Source organism: Corvus hawaiiensis, chromosome 11, assembly GCF_020740725.1.
Source record: "Corvus hawaiiensis isolate bCorHaw1 chromosome 11, bCorHaw1.pri.cur, whole genome shotgun sequence".
Lineage (NCBI taxonomy): Eukaryota > Metazoa > Chordata > Aves > Passeriformes > Corvidae > Corvus > Corvus hawaiiensis.
The window spans coordinates 22,746,450-22,766,460 of record NC_063223.1 but is presented as its reverse complement, the minus strand read 5'-3'; the positions used below and the strand labels follow the sequence as shown (position 1 = coordinate 22,766,460).

The window sequence follows — 20,011 nt, the reverse complement described above, 5'->3', positions numbered from 1 at the left end:
GTCTTCAACAGACCATGGTTTGAATTACATGCAATAGATAATGTTTCAGGGCACACTCTTGAATAATGAGGAGAAAACAAACTGTCTGCGTGTTTTTTAACAGCCTGTCTTCTGGCAAGCTGTTATTGGTTTATTTGAATATTTGCATGACTGAACAGTGGCATTTGGTGAAAAAGAAAACTACCTAAACATTGTTCTGGTTTTTTTTTTTCTTCTGAATGGATTTATAAGAAGATAAAATCCAGTATTTCCCTCTCCACAGTGCCAAATTAAACCAAATTAGAAGCCACCTTCACTAATCCCATCTGAACACTTGCAGTATGCTTCATTCATTTAAATTGCCAAGACAACCAAGCCTTAGGGGAGGCATCTTCTTCACAGTTTCAATTGTGTTTCAGCTGAAAGCCAGAAGCATGACATCAGTCATCACTGATTACTTCTATTCCACTGTAAACGCTCCATTCATTTGGTGTGATGCCAGTGTCCTCCGGAGAGTTCCACAAAACCTCACTGCATGCTTTGGACTCGAGGTGAGCTAAGAGATACCTGAAGTTACAGATAGTGAAGAACAAACTCCCTAGCAAATACCTCGCTCCAGAAATGGAGGATCATGAGTTTTCCTGACTGGGTTTGAAAGAAGCTGCAGGTGACATTTACAGAGATTGTTGCTGTCTCCTGGCAGTGCAGTATGCTTTGGGTTTCACTGCCCTTCCTCTTTCCCTCTTCCTGGAGTGCTTGGACAGAGCTGACTGCCTGCCAGTGATGCAGTCAAGGATAGGGACTGTTTGGCCCTGGCAGCATACACTCTAATTTGACCTCTCCAGAGAATGTTCATCCTTCCTGGTGCCTGAGTAGTTCACCCTCTTGGTTAATTATTAGACAATCACATTTGTCTCCTCTTTCCATAAACCAGGACACAAGCTATAGCAGGAAGAAAGGGAAGGAGCAAAAGGGGTGAAGGACAGTTCTATGTAAACATAAGACTTCGGGAATCTCCTTGTTTTTCAGTATCAGATATATAAGCTGTTGGTTTATTGATCGAAAAGTAAAGCCTTACACTTTACAAAAAGCTACATTTCAGCAGTTTGCAGAAGTGTATCTGTTTATTTCAACTTCATCACTCCCTTTATGGAGCTTTCAACATAATTTTTTTAGTGGAATAGAATTACAGTTCCTAAAGCTAAGCAGGTGCAACAACAGATCTGAAAGAGAACTCCAGAAAGGTCAAACAGAATGTGTTCTGAGCTCACAAAAAACTACTACATCTTATTGCAAAGCTATAGAATGGATAGTGTAAAGTGGGGTTGGTTTTCCTTGTCTGTTTCCTTGTCTGTTTCCTTGTTTGTTTGTTTTTTAATTTGGGGTTTAAATTTAAAAAGCAGGGCTATTCATTATTTATACAGAAAAATCTCATTTGTCTTCTGCTTTTCACCAAGTGCTTTCCAATTTAGAAAGGGTCATTTGATTGTAATTAAACCAAATGTTAGTGAATAATTCAGTATATTTTTTTTCTTTTTCCCATCCTATTCATTAGTTAGAGCCAAAAGGCTCCAACTTTCAAATAATAGCAAATCTTTAGTCAATAATTAGTAATAGTTAAAGACTCAAAGCTGTTATAGCAGCTAGTTAGGAACAAAGAAGATTGTGTTTGTGAAATGAGAACTAATAAGGAAAAAATTAATTTCTCATCAACTTAAATATTTCTAAAAATGTAAGCGTTCATACAGTGTACTCCTGGGAATCTCTTTGTAATTTTATTTGATAAACACAGAGCTAAAATTGGCATGCTTGTAATTAATTTACACTATTACATAAAAATATGGAGAGAATAATTCACAGAGAGAAACTGCATGCTGCAGAGTTGCTTTAAAGCTTTTTTCTTTTTTCTATGAATTATATCAGATACCTAGTTACATAAATCAGCATGGCACTTTGGCAGCTCTTACAGTCTGAAGTGCTTAAAGGATTTACAAATTTTAAGTAGAACTCAGTGATTGTAAAATTAGCCAATATTCGGCTATATGGAGAACCTTCTATTTTTATTCCTTCACAACTCTTCACAAACCTCTAACATGAAAAAAGTTAAGAAAAAAATTAACATTCTAAACTAAAAGTAACCTAAAATGAGAAAAAAGATTTACAAATTGCATGGAAAACCTGTTGACAAACACTGTTCTGCAGTTTTGGGTCCGGTTTAGTACCAGAACTCTAAAGGACTGTTTGGTACTTGCGGTGGAGGAAAAGTTAAAATTGCAATTTTCTGCTGGAGCAGAGTTCATCTGACAAAAATCTTCAGTCCTGTAGGATTCCTGTGCCTCCAGGGTAACTGATCCTGGCTCCAGCCACAGCATGTGTGATGCCCTTGAAATTCCACAGGGATTCTCCTGTCTCCGATCACCTCCTTGGTAGTTCTGTGCAGAGAACTGATCTGACAGAGTGAGAACTTACTCAAAAGGACCCAAAACCAATGAGAAAGGCAGATGGGGGAGAAAGGAGAATACAAATATGTTCCCAGGATTGCAAGAGGAAACATTTCCAAAATAACATAAAACCTGGTGTGGCCACGCTGTCAGCTAGTGAGGAGAAATAAAATGGCCGATGGATGCTGATGTGCTCAGGGATATCAGACGTGAATGAAAGAAGACTGATGACATCTTGTGGGGAGCAGCTCTTCTCTGGGTGACAGGACAGAACAGTCACCCCAATATCACTGAATGCACTGAGCTCGAAAATGGAAAGCAAAGGGAGGCAAACGACCTTCACAGGTTCCACACAAGCCAGCATGAGTTCTGACAATGGGCTTCCAGCTTCCTGCCCCAGCAACAAAATACACCTGACAATCGATTCAGGAACTGTTAGAGACATCACCCTCTCCTGTGATAGGTTTCAGATGAGATGGAATGACCCTGGCTCATTGTAAAGTTCAAAGAAAAACAGGAACAAATGTTTTCCCACTGTATTTTGGGTCTTTTCTAGGCTGTTTCTTTCTCTGTATTCCACCACCTTATTTGTCTTTTGAGTGCTGCTGGGCATTGAGACGAGTCTATAATTGTGCTGGGTGTTCTTTTTCCCTCAGCAGTTAGTGAGAAGTTAGAATAGGGCTCTGAGTACAGGCAGTTCAGATTTGCCATTCTCCTGTGCTCTCCTCTGCATTTGTCAATGTCTGAGTTTCATCAACCATTATGCTGCCAGTTTGTCTAGGTCTGTTCCCATGAAGTTCATCACAGCCTTCTCTTAGGAAGATAAATAATTTTGTCATCTGCAAATCCTGCTGACCTCATTTTTCTGTTCTACACCTCATTTCTGCCTTACTGGATAATTAATGAGTGTATTAAATGCTAACTACAGTCCAGATCCTTGGGACATACTAATATTAACCTCCTACTGAATTGAAAGCTGACAGCCTAATGAATTAAACTGTTTGCATGAGAACAACAGTGTTGACAGTGAAAATCAGGATGACTTGTGATTTACTCCTAAACTGAAGAAGAAACCAAACCAAAACCCCTCCCAAAACTTTGCAAGTGCAAGTACCTGCAATTTTCACTGAGTTTAATTACGGGTCTTATGAAAAAACAGACTACTTGAGGAAAAAGCAAATCCAATTTAAAAAGGGGGAAATGCCACCTCTGTATTCCTGTTTCCTTTGCTGTTTATGGAATCACTGGACTATAAAACACTACCTTAAGCATTTTCCCCCCATGAAACTGCTAAAAGTGCCTTGGCTAGAATATCCTTGGAACATCAATGTTTGTTTAAGTATTTGATCCAGAGGGGACAAGGTAAGTATTTCTAGCTAATCAAGCCTGAAGTAAAAGATGAACAAGATGAACCAAACTGATGACTACTATAGCTATAATCATGCTGGCAGGACGTGCTGCCTTGTCAAAATCATTTAGATTTTTCTGGAATATCAGAAAAATTCCCATATTTCTCTGACATTTTGGTATCGTATCTGTAGTGGATATTTCTGAAAGCAAAAAATATATTTGGAACAAACATCACCAAGCCATATAAAAAAGGGCAGTCTCTTAGTGTTCTGCCACTGTTACAAAAACTAATATATTAAAACTTAGATGTGTTATAAACATCAGCAGAAAGTCTAGAGTTATTCCTGGAACTACAATACTTCAGCATCTAAAAAGTGTGTAATTTATACAGCAGCTTTAAAATACTCTAATTAGTGTCTTCCAAGTACAAATCATCTTGTTTGAACTTTGTCCCAAAGAGGTAGAGGAATACAAAAAATTATAATGAATATTCACATGCTCTTGAAGTGAACCACCTTCATGCATGAACATTTTGAGAGACCAAATTTTCTTAGCACAAACCTTCACAGAAAGTGTACAGGCGTAATAATGCATTTAATTAACCATGTATTAAACTAAACCTGTGTTACTAAGCTAATAGGCGTTTCCATAGGAAAGCATAAAGTTCTTTGGGAAATCTGCCTTGTTTTACTAAGGTTTTCAATAGGTTCTATCAAAGCAGATTCCTTTATTTGGGTTAGAAGAGTTTACAAAACGCCTGACCTTTAAAATCACCATCCTGTGCCTCACTATCTGCAATGAATTTGTCTCAGTGACATTGTATTTAACCTTTTTATTTGTTACAAATCTGCAGTTGCAAATTCACATCAAAGACAACTTTTTTGCTTCATAAATTAATATAATTTTTCAATATTGAATATTCCATTCCCCACAGTAACTTGATTGGTAGATGGCCTACTTGGAAAAGTGACCCTGAAAGGATTTTAGGAGACAAAATAGAAATCAGGTCACCTGAGTGCAATGTGTACACGATCTGTTCTATTCTGTGGTGTATTGCAGCACCTCCTGCTTTCCCACTAACATTCTACTGCAGGAGGTGATGCCTCCTTTGAAGGACTCACTGTAGACGTAACAGAATGTTAGGTTTCTTCAAGGTTCACAGGAGGAGTTGAATTTTTAGTACTTACGTATATATTAGAATGGAAAAAAAAATAATTTCTTTTGAGTGAAGAAATGTAATTTTACAGTTGAAATGCACACTTTCTAGTGTCAGTGTAGATGGAGAAATCTTAGAACCTTGTTGTATAGGTACAGAACCCTCTAGATCACTGCCAGTGCCAAGATAAATGAGATCAGACAACTTCTACATGAAGAGAATGGGAAAAATAGAAAAGATTATGAGATTCTGTGTGTTGTCCCATGCTGGTGTTTAATGCATAAAATATAGCAAACAGATTCAGAACTGTTAATGTTTAAAACAGACTCAGAATTATTTTACTTGACTGCCCACTTAAGATTTGTGAGGTGTACATAGCATAATTTGCAACCAAGTAACCTTGAAAAGACCAAATTCACTTTTGTTAGTACTATTAACTAAGTCTTTGAACATATTCACATGCCTGCTCATAAATTGTATTCATTATTTTCAAGATTTAAGACTGCTGTGTTCTCCTAAATTTCCCTGATGTATTTAAAGCAGAAACAAAGGTTGGGATTTTTGTTTGTTACTTGTCTCATCTTCTGCATTCTCCTCACTCCTGCATTCATTGAGTTGTTGGGTGAATAGCTCATTAATGTGATTTCTATCTGTGTACAAAGGCACAGGGCAGAAGCACTGTTATGTAACAGCTTGAAAAGACACCTATAAATAACCTCCTTTAATAACCATAAATTTACATTAGAAAGGTAGATAAACTCTGAAGTGAAAACCATTTATTTTTATCTGATGCTGCTATTTCATAATCTGAATGTTATCAGACTCATCCTGCATAATTTAGTGGGGTCTTGGGGTTTTATACCATCTGGGAAAGTCTTGCATATCGAATGGATTTATCCAATAGGAACAGGGATCTGAAGAGCTGCATTTCTCTGTGGGGACTCAGTCGTACCTGGTACACATGGAAAACTCCTGGCAGAGGAGGCTATGCAAAGAAAGGCAGGTTTGGCTCTTATTTTACCCATTTTCTAAACACAAGGGCTCTTGTCTCAGTAATCTGAAGGATATCAGCCTTGATCAATTTTAAATATTCCTTGACACCATTAACCGCCTGCCTTAATTTTGGACATTTTCTGAATTTATGCCTTCCTTTGGCCTAACACCTTGGAAGGAAAATCCTGGCAGGCATAACCAAAATGTTCAGTTTTATAGTTGCTGTCAATCCATCATCACCCCTGTGGAAAGCAGTAGTAAGGCTGAGAGGATGTTCTCATAAAACCTTCAATAGGTGTGTGAAGATACAAAAGTCTAATACAGTAAATTGAACGTGATTACTGGTAGAGAAAGTGATAAAGAAATAACTGAAAAAGGACTGTTTATGTACTCTGTAAGTCTCCAATACCCATTGTGAAGTAATGCAGTGTAATGCCTCCTCTTACAGTTCAATTTCTGTAAGCAGCAGGAGCAGCTGAGCAGAGACAAGAGACAAGCAGGCACAAGTGGAGCAGCAGCCTGACAGGGAGGAAGGAAGCTGACCATCTTTCCCAGTGATTTTTGCAGGACACTGTTCTGCTCTGCAGCATAAACACAGACAGCATCAGTCAAAAAAAGAGGCCCATCAGTGTTATTCTGCTCTATAAAGTTACTATTCCCAGACCACCTTCTTTGTCAAGTCTATTGACCTGCCCTTTTCATCTCCTCCTCGGCGTGGTGTAGGCAGCTCCCCATTCTTTTCCCAACCAGAGCTTCATCCCTACAGGAACAGGCTTTTCATTAAATGTGTTACCAGTGCTTGTCAGTCATTCTTTAGCCTTTAAATCAAATATTATTTTATTTGAGAGGTTCGAGACTGTGATAATGGATAATATTTTTCATCATTCTACTGGGTAACCCCTGATTCTTTCAGCTTAATGAAACTGTTCTTACAAGTAAATTGTCCATAATGCATTCAGCTGCTGAAGCTTAGCACACAGCTGGCCCTATGCTGTTAACACACAACTACAGAGATACCTGCAAGGGTCAGGATTGGAGCTTTAAGATAACCCTCTGCACCTCATTGCCTTAGCATTTTGCTGAAGTTTCACCTTCTAAGTTGCATTTATTCAGAGTTGGTTTTGTTTAGTGTTGGGGGGGTTCTTTTGTTTTGAATATGAGTGTTTTAAAATATTTTAAATTACTCAGACATTTAAAAATATGAAATGCCTGAAAATTAAGCCAGGTGTTTCTTGTTCAGATGGTCCTTCATCACTGTGCCATTCAAATGTTTTCTTTCTTGAACAAGGATTTCAAAGTATTTCACTGCCAACAGATCACCTCGTAATATATTGATACACGGTTTTTCTAGCTTTATGAAAAATGTATTTCCCCCATAAATTGATAGATTTTAAAGATTTGATCCAAGTACATGTCTCCTTGGTTCCTTGGTAGTGTTTTCAGATCTTCAGACCAGCCAAATGAGTTTGTAAAATCTTTCAGTAATTTTCTCCCTTTTATTTTCATATTTCAGTAGAAACATTATCAGCACCTGGTGTTTTGTTATTTTACTGCACGTATTTTGATCGCCTCTAAAATCTCTTGAAATTCTTCCACAAAAGGCTCAGCTTCTTAGGGAACAACCACTTATTGTTTGCCTATCTCCCTCTTTAAACAGCTCATTAAAGTACTCCCTCTATCGCTCTGTAATCGCCTTCTTTGTGACCAAGACATTTCCATTTGTGTTCTTTATCAGACTTACTCAGGTGTACATTGATATGTCTGTAAAATTACCTCATATTTCTGGCCTGTCTATCCTGCTCCAATTCTCCAGCACACCAGGTAACCCAGAGAGGAGGTGTTTGCACTGTCGTGTCCTGTGGGGAGCGATGGGCTGACTCCACGTGGATCTCAAAGCAGCGTGGAAAAGCAAAGCAGAGCAGTGCACCAACGATGCTAAGGCAGCCCCTAATGTTTGTTAGTGACTCCTAGCCCGATGTTAGGGGCACCTCACAGAGCACACAGTGCTGTCTGCCTCCCAGCTTACCCTCCTCTGGCCAAAATAAATGCTAACACGGCGCTGCAATGCATGACTGCCAATTGAAGTGAGCAGAAAATTCACTTCGTAATTTTACCATATAATGGAAACTGCAGATTTGCTCATCAGTGTCTCCTGCCTTACTCTGCTCTTAAAATTGCTCGGTATGCTTGAAAGATGTGTTGGATGTTTACTTGCATTACTTCACTGTCATGTTTCATCAATAAGCTTTAAGGTCCTAAGTGCACGTTGCTGGTCCTTGTGAAAATACGTCTAAGAAGTATTTGTTACTGGAAAATTATTGTTCTCACACTGAATACTCATCACTACCACTGCTGATGAAAGAAAGGAAATAAGTTCTGAGATTGCACACCCTGCTTTTAAAGCTAGGAAGAATTGGGATACAGACATTTGCTCACCTCATTCACAACACAGGATGCAAGGTACTGAGTGTCTACCTCAGTACTCTTTGGTCATGGGCGATTTTATCACATTCCTCCCTAACAGCCCAGTCATCACGGAATGTATCTTCCCAACATCCCTACAAAGAAAGGTTTCAGCTTGATTGAGAGAAGACCTAAAGAATATAAACAACCCTCAGTATTTTGGGTAGCAATTCAAGGTGTGAGGGCTTGATCTGTCAGCACATTTAACACCATGCATCTTCCTAGGCCCAACTCCCACTGACTTAAATTACAGCTGCAAAGTTCAGCTCTTCTCTAAATCAGACCACACAATTTCAGGATGTGCAGTCAGAAAATGAGTAATACAGAGGCAGAAGCTGCAGGGAGAAGTGAACTGTCCAGCAGCACACATTCCTCTGGGACAGAAAGTGGAATAGCATTGCTGAGGTACTGATAAATAAAACACTAACTGAATAAATAGTGCAAGAAGTGCTCCTGGGTAAAGAAAACATCCTGTATAAGTTTACTTGCTTAGAATAAATGAGAACTGGTTAACTTCTGCAATACCACCTAAATTAGATCTGGGTAAACTCTTACGTGGTGTCTCTGGACAGCAGGTGATCTTCTGGGCAGGATTTAACTACCTTTACTCCAAGATGCTTGTGCTCTTCCCGAAAGCCATTCTCCTGATGCATATATGTACCATCCCTCTGTCATAGGTAAGGACGGGCAGATCCTCCACACATGGACCATCTCTCATACAAGGCTGGGACAATTGGGATTGTTCAGCCTGAAGAAGCTTTGGGGTGACCTAATTGTGGCCTTCCAGTACCTTAAGGGGCTGAGAAAAAAAGATGAGGAGAGACTATTTACAAGGTCCTGGGCTTACAGGAAAAGGGAGAATGTCTTAGAAAGTGAAAGAGAGGTGTTTGAGATTAGATGTTAAGAAGAAATCCTTCCCTGTGAGGGTGGGCAGGCCCTGGCACAGGTTCCCAGAGAAGCTGTGGCCGCCCCTGGATCCCTGGCAATGTCCAAGGCCAGGCTGGACTGGGCTTGGAGCACCCTGGGATAGTGGGAGGTGTCCCTGCCCATGGCAGGGGGTGGGAGTTGGTAATTTAAGGTCCCTTCCAATCCAAACCATTCTAAGACGCTATGATAACAAATGAACTCTGGCTTAGCATAGCTGTTAGCACCAGTGTACCCAGGGAACATGAGCCCAGGTGTGCCCAGGTGGCCAGGAAGGCCAATAGCACCCGGCTTGTTCCAGCACTGATGTGGCAGCAGGACGAGGGCAGTGACCGTCCCCCTGTCCTGGGCTCGGGTGAAGCCACACTTCGAATCCTGTGTTCAGTTTTGGTACCGTCACGACAAGACAGACACTGAGATGCTGGAGCCTGTCCGAGGAAGAGTCTGGAGCACGAGTCCTATGAGGTGCTCGGGTTATGGCCCGGAGAAAACGTTTTTGTAAAAACCACCGCCTCGCTGTTGGCGCCACTGGAGTTCCCCCGAGGGAGGGCGGTGCGGCCCCGGGGGGCGGAGGGCGGGGGGAGGCGCGGCCTCCCGGGCCGCCCTGCCCGGCCCCGCGGCCCTGGGCGCGCAGCTCCCGCCGCCCTTTCGCGCCCCGCACGGTCCCGCCCGCGCAGCATGGCTCCCCCCGCTCCCCGGGCGCTGCCTCTCCTCCTCCTCCTCCTCTTTCTCCTGCACTTCGCCGCCTCCTCCAAGCTCAACACCCCCAAGGTGCTGCTCCCCTTCACCCGCGGCACCCGCGTCAACTTCACGCTAGAAGCCAGCGAGGGTTGCTACCGATGGTGAGTGCAGGTGCCGCCGCCGCCCTTTGTCCCTTTCTCTCCCCCCGCCGGCACCTGCGGCGGCTCCTCGGCCCGCGGTGGGGCCTTAGGGCTCTTGAATCAGCTGGGCCTTCCCGCATCGCTTTCGCCTCCCTGCGGGTGGGTTTGGGCGGCCCAGCAGTGCGGGAGCCCAGCGGTGCGGGAGCAGACATGGAGATAATCCCTACGGGGAAAGGTTGTTTATTTTGTGCAGTGGGGGTTAAACCCGCTGGAGGGAGGCAGTGTCTGCAGGCCGGGCCCAGAGGGGAAGGTCCCTGCTAGTGAAGGAAGCTTCCCGCCATGGCTCCGTGCCCAACATGTGCCTTACAGCCCGTGTGCACCCACCCACACACCCCACACGTCCACCTGCTTCTCCCTGTACCCCACACCCCCCACCTGCTTCCCCCTGTACCGTACCCACACGCACACTCCACCTGCTCCTGCACACACACCCCATGTGCCCACCCTGCTGTCCCGCACACCCACAGTGCCGCCCCACACACGCATTGCCACAGTCCCACGTGTGCGGGGACAGCACCCAGAACTCCTGCTTGTGCTGCTGGTGGGGAAATGCCCCTTCTGTTGCTGTAGTCAGTAATGAAGGTCCTGACAGCTTTGAGCTCGGGGTATGGACATAAAGGAGTCGTAGCTAAGTCGGGAGCCTCTCACTGCTGCTCTAAGTGTAGGTAACAGCACCCTTAATACTTCACCTGGGGATAGTGAAGTCGAGTTTTAAAAGTGAAAGCTTTCCCGGTTTTCGTAGTGTTGAGCACGTGGGATGTACTCCAGGAACTTCTGGCTGGGAGCCCCCTTCCTGCCTCGCACAAGGGGGAGGACTGGGTAGTGTTGAGCACAGGGGCTGAAGGCAAATCCCACAGCGTGTGCAAATTTAGAAAGCTCACAGTAGTCTTCGTGTTAAACAAATGTTGCCAACTCCTTGTCCTTTCTGTAGCGCTCCAGAATGGTAACTTAATCAGTAATGAGCAGAAGGTACCCACCTGAAAAAGAAGTGGCAGTCGAGGTATGTTTAGGATGATACTTCCGTATGTGCCAGATGGATGCGTGTAGCAGTTTTCAGTTGTTTTGTGTCTGGCAGTTACTGAAATACGTCTTAAAGGGCCATATTTTCATTCTCTGTCAGTTTATTTGCTTGGTTCTTACACATTTCTCATCTCTGGGCTGGGTACAAACCTTTGGTCTGTGACAATTTACATATTCTGCTTATGCAGAAGAGCAGTAATTAATTTTATCCAGAAGTTGACTGAATGAAAGTTAGCAGATGAGCTGCTTGTGGTCATGTAATTTAATTCTTAATGGAATGCTTTAGTGAAAATCTCACAAGTGTGGGTTTTTTCTCTTTTCTTACTCTAATTTTCGAAGGCTACTGAATCTTTAAAAGGATTCGGTTTGTGAGGTAAAATACATTGCATAAAGCTGAAACCCAAAACTCATCAAAGAACTAGTAAAATGTGGAAGTGTAGACTCTTTCCTGTTTGCCAGTGAGCTGTTAGGTGATGCCGGGCTGGCTGCAGCCATTCCTGCACATGCCAGGTGCTATCCAGCTGTCAGAAGTATGGAGATCTTTGCTAATTTCACTGAAATCTACAGATGAAAAGATGTAGGATTGTACTCCAGAGAAATGCCGGACTTGATCCACATTCATATCTCTAATGGAGGTGATTTTTGTGCACTTCAGAGCATGTTCTGTTGGTGCTGTTTACCAGCAGTGACTCATACCCCTCATGCTGACAGGCTTCAACATCCTTTTCCATCCTCTCCCTCTGCCCTTCAGAGATGAATTTTGGTTGAGAATTAAGGAAACTATACCTAATTCACCTTCTCTGTGCCATCATTTTCTGTGGCAGGATTGTTAATGGGTGTTTATTCACTTCTGCTTTGCAAGGCCTGGCAGGATGTGGGTTGTAAAACTCAACGTGCGCTTAGCAAGCGCTCCGGAGGAAGCAGGAGTTCTGGGTGTGTGTGACTGAGCACAAGCAGCAGTGGCACTGGGGCTCTGTCCCTCTACATCCCCACAGGCCTGGAACGGTGGGTGGTTAGAAAGAAATGTACTGGAGGAGCAGCTCCACAGCCACTTGCTGGCAGGTTTCCTGTGCTTCCCATTGGAGCTGTCAGAAGGAGCTGTTACTGGAGAGGGGCTGTTGAACTCAACAAGTTAGGAAGTACCAAATGCAGTGACTTGAGAAGGAGTGACTCTTTCTCGCGTTTGCAAAATGATGGGTGTGTTTGCATGCGTGAAAGTAGGGGTTTGAATGGAACTGGTCAGATTCAGGCCCTCTGTGTCTGGAGAGGGGACTGAGGGTGTGTAACACAGGAGATTGCGAGGTTAGAGGTAACCTGTGAGAGCTGTTCGGGTTGTACAGCAGCATCTGATGCCAAATGACACCTTTTGAAGGCCTGCATTACTCATCTCAGACATTCAGAATTCATACACAAGTGTCCAATTTCCTGAAAATTAGTCTATAGCATGCTGTGACCTTATTTTCTCCCAGTTTCCCTTTGAGCCTTCAAGTTTACCTCTGAAAGTAGGAGATTTTCAAAGTGATGGTAGCCATGTCTGAGAATTCCACTGATTCCGAGGGAACAGGTCAAGTTCTATCATCATCCCAGCAGACTGGGAGTGGTGGTAAGGTTATAAGCATGGCTGTAAAGTATTTGCTGATTTTCAAGATGCTCATGCCTTCTGGAGTTTGGGTTGCCTTTATGTTAAAATTATTTTTTGGGGAAAGCTTTGTTTTCAAAGCATACAGTGTTTCCGTCTGTAAATACTATACATGATATTATCTTCAGGCATAACACACAGTCTGTGCAGATATATTTAGCATTTATATTACATCTGTATTTATCTTTTAATTACCTTAATCCAGAAATTATGCTTGAAAGAATGACAGCATTCCGAAGCAGAATTTTCTCCTTGAAACCTGCTGTACCATAATAACATTTTAAGGGGGAGGAGGGGAACACACACACACACACACACAAAAAAAAACCAACCAAACAAAACATTTCCCCCCAGGATACACACCCTGGCTGGGTATTTATAGCAGAAATTATCTGCAGTGTACAAATATGTTTACATATTTCATTATTTCATACAGTGTAGAATTAAGATACATGGTGAGAACTGGTGGAAATGAAGAGGAGTTTATTGCCACCTTAATGAAAGGTTTGTGTGTGCTACTGAAGCCCTCACTGAGGAAGTTGTATCAAGGTAATTGCCATGGGAGAGGAGCTGGTAACAGAGCAGTAAAGGGAGAGATCCTGTGGCTGAGTGGTGTTGGAGGTGTGGGATGCACAGGTACTTTCAGAGAGCCCAAACCCACTGCACAATGCTGCTGTCACAGCAGTTGGCTGGCAAAGCTCATTTTCTAGCTCCTTATCTTGTCATGTTTTTGCTGTAAATTGATTTTACTGCTCCATGGGATATATGTGGTGGCTTATGTGTTTTTAAAAATGTCTATCAGTAGTGTTGTTCACGGAGATCTGTTGCTGTGCTCTAAGACCACCAGTCTCATCTCTGGTAATCTGGGAGTTGTGGTGTTTCCTGGATCACCTGTTCTACCACAGGTCTAAACAGTCCTGTCCGACTCTCACTGAAAAATGTTTTGTGTGAGATACTGTTAACTTCCACATTACAAAGTGACATCTTAAATAATGTTTGTTATCCCCTTCTCTGGTTCCCACCTGCTCTGCATTTCCCTCTTGTAAGGCATTGCAGCTGGTAGCAGGATGTTCTCCCTCTCCCTGACTTGCCTGGCTGTGCCTTCCCAGCAGGGCTTCAAGCTCTTTTAAGTGCCAGCACGAGCTCAGAATTGGGCTGAGGTGTCCTTGTTGGTAAAGTGAGAGGGGCTGTGCTGCTGTGGCTCAGGTGTGTGTGTGTTACCTGAGACTGCTGGCTCAGAACCAGAGCAGGGGGTGCGAGCCTGCTGCAGAGGTGTCCTGCCAGAGCCCAGGAGGCGCAAGAAACAATGTTGTCTCTCTTAGCTCATGTCTCAACATCAGTGCAGGTTTACTCCTCAAAAAGCTTTTTCTCAGTCTGAGCATGCCCTGCCTGGAAAGGCAGACAGAAGGATTAGGGACTTATTGATTTGGGGCAACTTTTCATTGCTGAACACCCGTGAAATAAATGTTTTAAGACTTTTGCTCATTTTTTAGTCCCAAGAGTGACTTTATAAGGTCCCTGGTGTATTGGTCAGTCCAGTCCTCCCAAACTCTTGGAAACTTTCACTACCCAGTTTCCCTCTGACTACGTATCTGCCCAAGAGCCTGATAAAATTCTAAAAGATCAGATCAACTGACAGTCATGGTGCAGCTCCACAAAGGTGGATTTTTGCTGACTCACTCAGTTGGGTTTAGTTTGAAGAGCTGATAGAACAGTATAAAACACTGGAGCAGTAAGAATCAACAGAGAATTGCTATTGAGAGAAAACAGTAATAGGTGCCTGATCTTTGAACCAACTGATAAATAAATTAATCTAGTGAGGTATTGACATGCGGTGTTTCAGAACAGTCGATTAAAGAACGCAGGCCTGGGTATGGGTAGATGTGTAGATACAATCTTGGCACATGGCTCTGTGTCTGGGGCCCTGGAGGGGGGATGGAAATCATGAATGAAACAGAATCAGCAAGAGGACTGGCAGCCTCTTTGCCAGTGCCATTCATTCCTCAGCAAGTAGGACTTTATTCTGAGGGAAGTAAGTACTGGGGACTTTGGTGAGCTGTTTTCCCCTCACCTCCTCACTACTCTTCCCCGTGCTTCCTCCCTGCCCTGCTGTTCCTTACAGGTGCTGGCATGGGATCCAGAGCTAGTGCCAGAAATGCTTCTCATTGCTGCCTTCTCAGGATCTAATTTTGCCCTCTGACAAGCCCAGCTCTCAATGTCACACGCTGCTGAAGAGCTGCTGTAGTTGGCAGAGGATATAAATTGCAGTTTCATCATTCTAAACCAAAGTTTCTTCTTGCCCATCTAGGACCCAGTAGTGATCCCAGAGTAGTTCCTCTGTAATTTGCAGCCTGGTTGATTAATGCCTTCGCCTCTCTGTGCTTGGCCCTGCATCCAGGTAGCTCTAAACAGAATGTGCTTTTGATATTGCTGAATGATAGAGGGGTCATCAAATACTTCGTATGTTCTGCTGGAAAAAACACCGGTCATGCAGATAGTTTTTAAATATAAATCCATAGGTAACCAAGCTTCAGAAAGGCCCACTTGAGTAAAATTTGTATTAAAAAAAGACATTCAGCTGATACTCTACCTCTTAAACTACTGCTAGAAGCCAAATAGTGTATAATCTCAGGTTCTCTACTGCAGTGACAACTAAGAGTTAACTGGCTTTCAACTGTAAAAGCTTGAAAGTTCCTTTAAAATTGTGGAGTGTTTGTAAGTTTACAGTTAAAATTTAATTTTTGTTGATCTTTGTTCCTCCCTTTTTCTAGTCTGAAAAGTATCCTGTAATTAGACTCAGTTTTACAACACTATTAGTGCAAGCTGCAGTGGTTTTGTATTACAATTCATGGCCAGATACTAAAAGAACAAATACAAACCCCAGTGAAACCCCTGTTGTGTTGTAAACACAATCAATTCCAGACTGCAAGAATGCAAAACCCTCAAATTAATAACAAAAAATCTAATGGCAGAGAATATTAAGCAGTGTAAAGAGCCAAATAAAAGTCAGTTTCATACATATAATACTTACTTTAAAATACTTGCATGCAGACTAACTCAAATCCGCATGCTCAGCTTCAAAAGCCAACCAGCCAAGTACAGGAAAAACCTTACTGGTTGTGAATGCTAATGTTGTTTAAAGAAACTTGCTAAATGTTGGAAAACTGTTTCGTGGTTGCCTGAGAACAACAGAAAAATAACTAATTACTCACTCTTAATGTCTAAAAAATATTTCAAGCTTTTAGAGTGAAGCTAAGTGTGCTATTAATACAGAAAATCATATTATTTTATAAGCAGTGTAAACCCTACTATGAAAAATGTGCACATATTTGTGTACATTGCTTAGGTTTATACAATAGATAAAACAAACAATTTTCAGGTTTAAGCTTCTAATTGGTGTTTAAATTCCCCATTGCATACTGCTGTGGGCTGTTTATTCCTTGATCAGATAAAATACTTTGAAATTCTGGGTCAGCAGTTGGTAGCGTTGTTTCAAAATCCTCTAAAACTACTCCTTATGTAAGCAAAATAGTGTTGGGAGCTTAAGGTTAGGAACAGGATTTGCAATTTTATTGCGGTGGCTGCAAGCAGAGGTCTGTGCTCACCTGGGCTGCAGCTGGTAACTCTCAGATAATTGACTGTGGTGTGATGTGTTATTTTTTGAATAAATACAATTTTAGTTAAGGAGAAATTTAATTTTTCGCTCGTGTTTGTTGGATTTGTTGGTTGTGCCAGTAAGAGGAGGTAAAACGTGTAGGGGGGGATTCAGGCATATTGTTGATCCAAGACGTTGTTTGTTTGGAACTCCCGTCCCGCTCCTTGCTGGGTTAGAGAATTTTCCCTATACATCACAGGTAGGCATTTTTGTACATCCTCCAGTAAAAAAGGCTAAACCCATCCAGTTTCCCCATCTTTAGCAGGAGGGGGATCCAGTGCCCAGTTTAGATTGCATTTACCAGATAGCGCAGTGTTTTCATCAGAGCTGCTCTCATCATCCGGAGAAACAATTCCCGCACAGCTTTGTCACCCATCAGTGCTTGCTTTCATTGTTCTAATCCTTCAAAGGGCCCTTGTGCGCGGGCTGTGAGCCCGGGTCCCGAGCAGCCAGCGGGGCTGTTCCGGGCGCTGCATTCCCGAGCGGCTGCCGGCGCTGCCCTGCCCGGCTCCGGGCTGTGCGCACGGCTGCGAGCAGCAGCTGCGGCCCGCGCCCCGCCGCGGCCCGGCCTCTGCCTGCTGGGTTATTTCGCTGCCTCTGCAGGTAGCCTTCCCATGTATATTGCTGCTACCTCAAATTTACTTTCAAGAGGCTTGGTTCTTAATAACTCTTCAACTTCTGTTGTTGTTTAACTTGACGTTTTTGGCACGCTGGAAGGGAGAGCTGGGCTCCACTCTGTTATGCCCTGGCCTGTTCCGTGGGTTATGGGGAAGGTTGTTCAATTCGCTCTGGGCGCTGAGTGGGAGAAACAACAAAATTCTCAGGAGGCCGCAAACTTCTTGCAGACTTCAGAACATTAAGGTAGATTAAGGTATTTGGCAAATTTTAAAACAACATCCAGACAAAGCAAGGCACTTCCAAACTTTAATTTATCCAGACACCACACGGCATTGACTGGAATTTTTTAGTGCGGGTTACAATGTATTTCGAGAAGAAAAACGTAGGAGAAGAAAGAGAAAGGTGTGTAGCCTCCCCCCGGCGATGCAGCGTGGTCTCAGCTCCGTGTCAGCCCGGGCAGCGGGGCGGCCCCGGGCACACGTGTCCCTGTCCTTTCCCGGCTCGGCTCCGCCGGGCCTCCCCGGGCACGGCTGTGCTTTGCTGTTCCCGGCCCCACGCGGTCACACGGCACCGATTCGGGGCTCCCAGCCCGCCACGGGTCACTCCGACATTTGCGGTCAGCCCCACTGTTGTGAACGAGGCTGAGACTTTTGAAAGGAAAAGTCAACTCGTTTATTTGTTAACTGCTGAGAGCGGGAACCCAGGATAAGCCCAGGCTCCGTGCGACAAGCCAGAATAAAACAATACTCCAGCAAGACAGTGAGACCCACTGGGTGCTCCCTTGGAGCCCAAGGTCCGCAGGAGGATCCCTCCCCTGGGTGCAGGTGGCTTTTAAAGTCTCTGGTGCCACCGGACTGGTGCATTTCTCAATCCTCGTGCTGATCGGTCCCTTCCCTGTCCGCTGGCTGGTCTGTACCTCCGTGCATTCCTCACCAGTCATTTCCAAACAAGTCCGCTTCATTGGTTGGCTCGTTCTCCAATCCCAGTCCAGGGCATCGTCCTCATCCCTTGTACCCTACGAGGCAATGTACTAGAAAGTTCCTTCTATTAAACCCATTGGGTCCTTGTTAAATCCCCATCCAGGGTTACGTTCCAGCATTACACCCGTACAGTCTCGCAACTTCCCTTCAATTAACATGTCCATCTATTCCACCCTCAACTCCCCTCTTTTATATCTCATTTAAACAGTAATAACCAGCACCCTGAAACCAATTCATTTATTACAGCCCCACTGTGTCGGTGTGGAGCAGAGACTGAGCAAGGCTCGAGGGGCTGGGGGGCAGAGCAGTGACCGCCCCACCTACGCAGTGCTCGCCCTGTCCTCCTTCCACCCGGCTGTTCCGAGCCAGTCAGTCATTCCTGCAGTGTCCTGCCCACATCCATGGTGAGCTGCCCACAAGCCCATTCCTGGAGCAGTTGTCTGCAGAGAAGCCATGCGAGTCGGAGCAGGGAGTAACAGACTCACCAATTTTAGGTCAAAATTCCATGTAGGCTTACATTGCACCAAAGATGATTATACAACTTTGCATGTTTCACACAGTGTTGCGTATTTCAGCTAACCAGACAAAATCTTTTTTCCCCCCTTAAATTTCTTGATTAAGGAATGTTTCTTCTTGTTGTTCAGAGCCCCTGTCATAGCAAGGGTATATAATTGTGATGTTCTGCCATTGGGGAAGGTTCCAGTTTTTTCAGAACTGTGTTTCAAACTTGTTTTGAAAACACTGCTAACAAGTGGTGGATGGAACTTCAGTTAAACATGTTTCACCTTCATTTCAGTGTTCTGTATGTGTTTTCACTTGTTCCACACCTCAGAGGTCATCAGTAGTGAGGCCAAAGGCTTGCAGCTTTGAGGAGTAGCTGGGTACAGGGCTGGATTGCCTTCAGCAGTGACCTTGCCATGGTGGAGAGAAAGCCCTGCTTGTCTGCCCCGCCTCTGGCCTGGGCTTTCCCCTTCCTCAGCCCACGCCGGAGTCCTGGGGAGCTGCTGCCATCCAGCTCTTCCCAAAGCGAGCTGCTGACCATGCAGCACGTCCCAGGTGAATTGCTGGGGTGGCTTTAAGGCAGAGCTTTGATTTGTGTGCTGACACAGCCCAACCCCGCGCAGGTCGTCCACGCGGCCGGAGGTGGCGAGCATCGAGCCGCTGGGGCAGGACGGCTGCCGCTGCTCGCAGAGGGCGCTGGTCCAGGCGCGCTCCTCGCAGCCCACGCGCCTCACCACCATCATCTCTGCTGAGGACACACGTAAGTCTGAGCTTGGCTGAGCAAACCACTGCTTCTCATGGGCCTCCTGCTGTGCTCCGGAAACAGAGCAGAGATTGAGAAATGCACAGACAAATTTCTGTTCCTATGCACAGTCATTTTAGGCTTTCCATGGGTGTGGGTTTTAACTTCTATTTGCAAATAGAGGGTGTGACTGAAATATAAAAAAATTTTTAATAAAAGTTACTAATGCAAATTCATATACTTTGCATTTGAAAAAGCTGGAAGTTGCCTTTGTGTCTGTCATACAGTGTACTTGGTTAGTTTTTATAGTGACAGAGAGGCAAAACCAGATGGCCAGTTAAAGGCCTTGCAGTCACTAACTGAAGGAGTTTATGGGGGTTTATTTTCTGTGGGTAAAAGTCATTAATTTCTCTGGGACATGAGAGCACTGTAGCAACTCTGCAGAAGCACTCAGAGACAACCCCTGTAAGTGTCAGTGCAGATGGAAATCAGAGTTTGTACAGATCCGTTCTGCAGTTCAGTGAGGAAGGGAGCTGTTCTTGCTTTCTGAGCCACCCTTTGACCACACGTTTCTTCATCGAGGTCATGCCCAAGTTCAGGTTCTGTCAGTGTCAGTGTCTTGTGTCACTGGCTAAATTTGGGTTGCATCTTGACTTATCGTTGTTCTTG

General features: G+C 44.1%; 1 protein-coding gene across 2 annotated transcripts in view; it reads left to right on the top strand.

The window, feature by feature from the left end:
* Positions 1 to 9,957: 9,957 nt before the first annotated feature.
* The window catches only part of NUP210 (nucleoporin 210), a 51,538-nt gene continuing 41,484 nt past the window's right edge, over positions 9,958 to 20,011 (top strand). For both annotated transcript variants that reach the window (XM_048315917.1, XM_048315916.1), the window contains exons 1-2: positions 9,958 to 10,148; positions 19,224 to 19,360. In XM_048315917.1, coding sequence (XP_048171874.1) covers positions 9,985 to 10,148; positions 19,224 to 19,360 — 301 coding nt within the window. In that variant the 5' untranslated portion in view covers positions 9,958 to 9,984. The remainder of the gene's footprint in view (positions 10,149 to 19,223; positions 19,361 to 20,011) is intronic.